This window comes from Oncorhynchus mykiss, chromosome 6 (assembly GCF_057628025.1).
Source record: "Oncorhynchus mykiss isolate SJ-2025 chromosome 6, ASM5762802v1, whole genome shotgun sequence".
Classification (NCBI taxonomy): Eukaryota; Metazoa; Chordata; class Actinopteri; order Salmoniformes; family Salmonidae; genus Oncorhynchus; species Oncorhynchus mykiss.
The window spans coordinates 31,843,368-31,851,153 of NC_143027.1; the positions used below are offsets into that span (position 1 = coordinate 31,843,368).

General features: G+C 39.7%; 2 protein-coding genes across 2 annotated transcripts; both read right to left on the minus strand.

Annotated features, from left to right (window-relative positions):
* Positions 1 to 696: 696 nt before the first annotated feature.
* ublp (ubiquitin-like protein) lies at positions 697 to 1,757 on the minus strand. The gene is given in 2 exon segments (NM_001124609.1): positions 697 to 1,200; positions 1,667 to 1,757. A coding segment is annotated over 1 exon segment (471 nt). The 5' UTR covers positions 1,192 to 1,200; positions 1,667 to 1,757; the 3' UTR covers positions 697 to 720.
* Positions 1,758 to 5,863: 4,106 nt separating this feature from the next.
* LOC149982831 (polyubiquitin-like) lies at positions 5,864 to 7,155 on the minus strand. The gene is made up of 2 exons (XM_090237674.1): positions 7,016 to 7,155; positions 5,864 to 6,554 (listed from the first exon to the last, which is right to left on the minus strand). Exon 2 carries the CDS (start codon positions 6,543 to 6,545, stop codon positions 6,075 to 6,077), a length of 471 nt encoding a protein of 156 aa, XP_090093800.1. The 5' UTR covers positions 6,546 to 6,554; positions 7,016 to 7,155; the 3' UTR covers positions 5,864 to 6,074.
* Between the last annotated feature and the right edge of the window lie 631 nt (positions 7,156 to 7,786).

Consider the following 7,786-nt stretch of genomic DNA (forward strand, 5'->3'; position numbering starts at 1 on the left):
CAATGTGTTGCTCACATGCAAAATAATTAATTAATTGCATTCTTACTGATTTTTAAAATATTGAATGAATTTAAACACTTGAGTATGCTTCCTTTGTGCCAAGGTGTATTTTGGTTTGAGCAATGGTAAATACATGTTACCTATTCTTCATAGATACACATTTATATTTGTATAGTTTAAGATAAAGCAAAGCAAAAGTGCTGTAGGAAATGAATAATAGTAACTGTTTCGGCCTTGAATCAAACTCATTTAAAACCATCTGAACGTTTAACGTTTAGGATTTTCATCAGACCATGAAACATTGTGTATATTGCTGACAAGGCCGGCCTGTAGTTTCCTCATGTGGACTGCCTTGTCTCAGTTTGAGTCAACTCAACTGTAAATGTTACTACTCTGTCTCTATCATGTCAAATAAGAGAGCAATAGCACAACGGACAAGAAACTGACCAGTACCTTATGTTGCTTTGACTTTTCTTTTGAGTTGGAGCCATGACAATGATGGTTGACAGTTTTTGTTTTATACATGTTTATTACTTGATAACAATCTCATTAATATACGCCTATATCAGCCATGCTTAATTTAAAGTTTACAATTGAATACAAATGTAGAACAATTCACATTTTTGTTCAAGATTGATTGCTTTTTCTCTATAGACATGGAATGCATAATAAGTTAAGGGCTTCATGTGACAGGTGGTTTCAGGTCGATACTGGGTTTCTTCAGCCTCCCCTTAGACGGAGCGTCAGATAGATGGTGCTTTGATTTCTGATGTTGTAGTTCTCCAGCTTCTGGCCATCCTCGAGCTGCCTACCCTCATGAATCAGCCTCTGTTGGTTGGCAGGGACTGCCTCCTTGTTTTGTACCTTGGCTTTGAACTGGGTTACAGTCTCACCAGGCACCACATCATATGTGTGTGTCTGGCCCTTTTCGTTTTTCAGGAACACCTGGATAGGAGCGGGCTCCGTAATCAGCACCATCACTTTAGATCCTGAATGCAGGCCATAGTCGCTCAAAGTTTTTGAATCATCGCTGAGACTGATGTTGTTCCCATTGACGCCTAACAGCCTCTGCTTTGTTGTGGCCACTTCAAAGTGTTGTTGAATCAAACTCTTGAGAGACCCCACGGTGGTGTGTGGCGGAACTGTCAGGGGAAGTGAGTTCCCGTTCAAAAGTGTTATAGTGAGTTCCATGATAGATATCTGAAAGAGGATTTCATGTATTATTTATTTGGCCTTACATTAGCATAGCTCAATTAAATGTTTTGAATGAATTAGTTTAGTAACACTTTACTTAAAGCCTACAGTACGGGTGTAATGCTTTATAACTTGTTAAAAGCATGTATGATCCTTATAATAAGGCTAACAATATGTCATGTTTTGTCTCTATCCAACATTTCAGCTGACTCAAATGGCTGGTATATAATGACAATCATTATGAGATGATTGAAAGACATAAGGGAGTTGTACACACTCATGACAAGTTATATTGTACAATGCATTACAACTTTTATATTTACGTACAGGCTTTAACATTACCATTTATTCAGCCCATTGTAATAACTAACAAATTATAAGATAATTTGCTTGATATGCTGTTAAGCTTTTTTTCTCCAGTACATTTCTGTAAAATAGGTCTGTTGTAGCTTAATAATGGAAAATGACTTACATGTTCAGTAGATATTGTTGAGAAGTTGTTGTTGTGAAGTCTTGCAAGTTTGTTTTAAGAAATACTGTTAGTAAATTTGTATGCTGACAATTGAAACTTATCCGATGAAAGATGGTGATAGCTCTGTCAGTGTACATCTGAGCAGTCTATGTATATAACATCTGATCTGCCCCGCCCCTCAAATTGAGATTCGTTTTTCCCTCTCTGCCGCGCAGCTTTCGGTTTCTGTTATAAAATAATGGTGTAGTCTGCTGCTGTTTGCAGAAAGTTGAGTGCAATAAATTGTTTCTTTGATATTGCCCAATGGCAACTTGCCCCCATTCAAAGTATGCCCAATATTGATTTAATTTAATCAAACATTCGGACCGCGAGGGGTTCCAATCCTGCCCGCCGGTGACTAAAAATTAAACTGCAGTTTCTTGACTGTCTGTCCAGCTCTCTAATAATCACTAGAGAGCCGGAGAGCATCGACAATTCATAATTTTGAGGCAAGGAAATATATATTTGTTTGATGTCAGTGCCGCTCTCCAGACGTCGTTGAACACCGAATGCGGTCTTCGGGGTAAAATGAGTTTGACACCCCTGCTCTAGACCATTCCATATAATTCATGTTTCTAAATCGGGGTAGGCAACTATATAGATTCAGTCGCCTGCCGATTTTTGTCGGAGGGGATGATCCAGATGTCAGATCATAATTATAATAATTTGTACACTACAAATTGACCACAACTAAGCCAAAAATTAGATTGTATTTACAAATAAAAATAATTTCATACTTTGATTACATTGAAACAAGATCACATCTAGTTTTCTATTCGTGGGAGTACTTGGTGAACAGATTTCTGCATAATTCCTGATGATTGTAGTCTTATTTTGATCTAAACCTTTGGGGAGCCCAAAACAATTATAGTGGCCCAGTTTGGCCCGCAGTCCGCCTTTTGCCGAACCCTTTTCTAGATCATTCCCTATCATTGAACCAGGTTCTAGATAATTCCCTATCATTCTATATAATTCCCTATTTTTCAACACAGATATGTCAAACACCAGAAAGGAAAGAGAAACCTAATGTCATTATCAATGAAACCCAACCTCATTGGGAAAACCCAGGCCCAGATGATACTGGCAATGATGAGGAACTGTGATACGTCAGACATATATACCTTTGTGAGTGCAGAGGGAATTTTAACAGCAATACAAATAAAAGACTATACCCTGCCTCATCCTCCCCAAAATGATGTCAACACATGTTTATATTGTCAGTAGTTGAATCATGTCATTCAGACTACACATCTTAGTCAGACTGTACCCAACGTTATTCACCCGTATGTTCTCTAGTACAAACAGTAACCAGTGGATGTACAGTAACTTCTATATTCTCCAGTAACTTATGATTATGTAACTTATGATTATGATCCAGTAACTTAACTCCTCTTTCATTTCTGCCTCTATGGATAATTACAGGGGTCAATGATCTCTGTGCATTTGACTGATGTGATTCTAATGAGTCAGAACTGATGTCTGCCATGTCAGCTGAGGGAAGTGGTGTTAAAAGCAGTTCAATCAGGTGTAGACTTCTGAGAAGTATAGGTGTTTAGTGTTTGTTGTTGTTTCCTGTGCCAACCCATGAAGCTTAGCCTATTCTCTCACTAAGTATGTGAGGACACCTTCCACCGCTGATGTCCTGTTAGTAAAATACAAAATCATTTTACATTACAGATGTGCCTTGAGGCAGAATTCTTGGTCATTCTAATTTCTGTCAATGAGAGCAGAGAACGCTTGGGTGTTTATATTTTTAGCCATATGACTTAGCAGCCATTATAGTCATGGCGTAAGATGCTCCAATTTATCTAAGAAGGCAGATTGGGAAGGTATACCAAAGAAAATGTATTGCAAACTTACACTACAACAGTGATTCTCAACTAGGGAGCCTCAGGGGGTCTCAGAAACTTTTCAAGGGGCCTGGGGGGGACAACAATTTTCAGGCGGACGCTGTTTGCATGACAGGCCTCAAGAAACAAAAACTAAAAACAAACAAACCAAAATATCTCAGGTTTTAGTTTGGTACTATTTGAAATACAAAACATGACATGCAGCCGGTAGATAATGGAGGCAGTGTTTTGGAAACGGATGTAACCTTTGAGACTGACGAGAGCTGTGGCCTGCTTTTCTTTCCGGAGCAGAGAGCAGCTGAAAGCAGTGATAACAGGGGTAGTGTTGAGGTGGATCGACTGAAGTTGAGGATCCCTGGTGTCTGTGATGCACGCCGTTTGGTAAGACGCAGACCAGGAGGGGAGCGCGAGACTGAGGAAGCCAGCTGCACCTATGTGTCGGAGGAAACACTGTTCAACTGATGACTGAAGTCAGCCTGCAGGCGCCAGGCCCACCACAATGAGTCGATAGAGCGCGATGAGCCAAGCAAAGCCCCCTCGGCCAAACCCTCCCCTAAGCCGGATGACGCTGGGCCGATTGTGCGCCACCCATGGTACTCATGGTCACATCCGGCATTGACACAGCCTGTGTTCGATCCCAGGCTGTAGTGACGCCGCAACACTGCAATGCAGTGCCTTAGACCACTGCGCCACTCAGGAGGCCCCACATGCAACTTTTTTCAATATTAAATTGAATGTTATTGAGAAAATAAAGGTTTCATAATGTATTTTTTTGCTAATGTCCTTTCTGAATTTCAAAGTAATCTGAGAAGAAATCATCTAGTTTTTCAAAAGTATCTGTATTTTTAGTTTACATGTAATCAATTACACCCCAGCCCTGTTTGTGGTTGACTCGTAAGAATATGGGGCTACTTTGATTTGCAAACTATGCCAAGGTAAATGTGTCCTTTGCCAAGCCCTTTCCACTTTTCTCTCTGTCTTTTCAGCCAATCAGCCTCTGCTCTGAGAACCCCCCCTTGTCTTTCCTGACAACAGTTGCTTTTATCATAGTTACATTGTTTGAATTCACTTAAAGAAAACTTTCTTCAACTCTGACCACCACCATGACAACAAATAAACTGTCTACGTGTTTTTCAGTGGCATTCTCTCGGCCTTGGGAAGTCTTCTATCAACACAACATGGCAGCAGCACAATATGGTAGTAGCACAAAAGATGGGACAAACATTATTGGGCACAGACAGCTATTGTCATGCCTGTACATGCATTTGAATCCATTCTAATGCTGTTTTAGGGTAAGAGGGGGGCAGACTCCAGAGAAAGGTGAATAGTAGTTATTGGCCTGCCTTGAAGATGAACTGGAAAGTGTGGACCCCCTTCCAGTTCATCAACATCAACTATGTGCCTGTACAGGTGAGCAGTTCTCATTGGCTTTTCTTTTAAGGATGCATACATTTAGAATATACCGTGGTGCTCTGTTGCCAATCTGTGTTTTTGTGTTTTCAGTTTTGAGTGCTGTTTACCAAATTGGTGGCATTATTTTGGAATGCTTAGCTTGCATCTGTGAGGAAGTGAAGCCTCCCAAGATCTTCTCCCAAATGACTGAATGAAGAGGGCACCGTGTGTGTGCCTCAGGAGTTACATAATGTTACAAGGGCTGGCCTGTGAATGCCAGTGCAGCAAGCTGGTACAACCAGGCAAATTGACTGGGGGGGGGGGGGGGGTGTTTAGGACTTTGGTCAAATGCTACACAAGGTGCAAAACTAACGAAATCCTAACACATTCAATGTGTTGCTCACATGCAAAATAACCTATAACTGAAATAATACGTCTTAATTGTATTCTAACTGATATTTAAAATATTGAATGAATTTAAACACTTGAGTATGCTTCCTTTGTGCCAAGGTGTATTTTGGTTTGAGCAATGGTAAATACATGTTACCTATTCTTCATAGATACACATTTATATTTGTATAGTTTAAGATGAAACAAAGCAAAAGTGCTGTAGGAAATGAATAATAGTAACTGTTTCGGCCTTGAATCAAACTCATTTAAAACCATCTGAACGTGCAACGTTTAGGATTTTCATCAGACCATGAAACATTGTGTATGTTGCTGACAAGGCCGGCCTGTAGTTTCCTCATGTGGACTGCCTTGTCTCAGTTTGAGTCAACTCAACTGTAAATGTTACTACTCTGTCTCTATCATGTCAAATAAGAGAGCAATAGCACAACGGACAAGAAACTGACCAGTACCTTATGTTGCTTTGACTTTTCTTTTGAGTTGGAGCCATGACAATGATGGTTGACAGTTTTTGTTTTATACATGTTTATTACTTGATAACAATCTCATTAATATACGCCTATATCAGCCATGCTTAATTTAAAGTTTACAATTGAATTCAAATGTAGAACAATTCACATTTTTGTTCAAGATTGATTGCTTTTTCTCTATAGACATGGAATGCATAATAAGTTAAGGGCTTCATGTGACAGGTGGTTTCAGGTCGATACTGGGTTTCTTCAGCCTCCCCTTAGACGGAGCGTCAGATAGATGGTGCTTTGATTTCTGATGTTGTAGTTCTCCAGCTTCTGGCCATCCTCGAGCTGCCTACCCTCATGAATCAGCCTCTGTTGGTTGGCAGGGACTGCCTCCTTGTTTTGTACCTTGGCTTTGAACTGGGTTACAGTCTCACCAGGCACCACATCATATGTGTGTGTCTGGCCCTTTTCGTTTTTCAGGAACACCTGGATAGGAACGGGCTCCGTAATCAGCACCATCACTTTAGATCCTGAATGCAGGCCATAGTCGCTCAAAGTTTTTGAATCATCGCTGAGACTGATGTTGTTCCCATTGACGCCTAACAGCCTCTGCTTTGTTGTGGCCACTTCAAAGTGTTGTTGAATCAAACTCTTGAGAGACCCCACGGTGGTGTGTGGCGGAACTGTCAGGGGAAGTGAGTTCCCGTTCAAAAGCGTTATAGTGAGTTCCATGATAGATATCTGAAAGAGGAATTCATGTATTATTTATTTGGCCTTACATTAGCGTAGCTCAATTGAATGTTTTGAATGAATTAGTTTAGTAACACTTTACTTAAAGCCTACAGGTGTAATGCTTTATAACTTGTTAAAAGCATGTATGATCCTTATAATAAGGCTAACAATATGTCATGTTTTGTCTCTATCCAACATTTCAGCTGACTCAAACGGCTGGTATATAATGACAATCATTATGAGATGATTGAAAGACATAAGGGAGTTGTACACACTCATGACAAGTTATACTGTACAATGCATTACAACTTTTATATTTACCTACAGGCTTTAACATTACCATTTATTCAGCCCATTGTAATAACTAACAAATTATAAGATAATTTGCTTGATATGCTGTTAAGCTTTTTTTCTCCAGTACATTTCTGTAAAATAGGTCTGTTGTAGCTTAATAATGGAAAATGACTTACATGTTCAGTAGATATTGTTGAGAAGTTGTTGTTGTGAAGTCTTGCAAGTTTGTTTTAAGAAATACTGTTAGTAAATCCGTATGCTGACAATTGAAACTTATCCGATGAAAGATAGTGATAGTTCTGTCAGTGTACATCTGAGCAGTCTATGTATATAACATCTGATCTGCCCCGCCCCTCAAATTGAGATTCGTTTTTCCCTCTCTGCCGCGCAGCTTTCGGTTTCTATTATAAAATAATGATGTAGTCTGCTGCTGTTTGCAGAAAGTTGAGTGCAATACATTGTTTATTTGATATTGCCCAATGGCAACTTGCCCCCATTCAAAGTATGCCCAATATTGATTTAATTGATGCATATCACACTGAAATTCACAAAGATCACTCTAGCTCAGGGGTGTCAAACATTCGGACCGCGAGGGATTCTAATTCTGCTCGCCGGCGACTAAAAATGAAACTACAGTTTCTTGACTGTCTGTCCAGCTCTCTAATAATCACTAGAGAGCCGGGGAGCATCGACAATTCATAATTTTGAGGCAAGGAAATATATTTTTTTGATGTCAGCCGGTCTTCGGGGTAAAATGAGTTTGACACCCCTGCTCTAGACCATTCCATATAATTCATTTTTCTAAATCGGGGTAGGCAACTATATAGATTCAGCCTCCGGACGATTTTTGTCGGAGGGGATGATCCAGATGTCAGATCATAATTATAATAATTTGTACACTACAAATTGACCACAACTAAGCCAAAAATTAGATTGTATTCATAAAT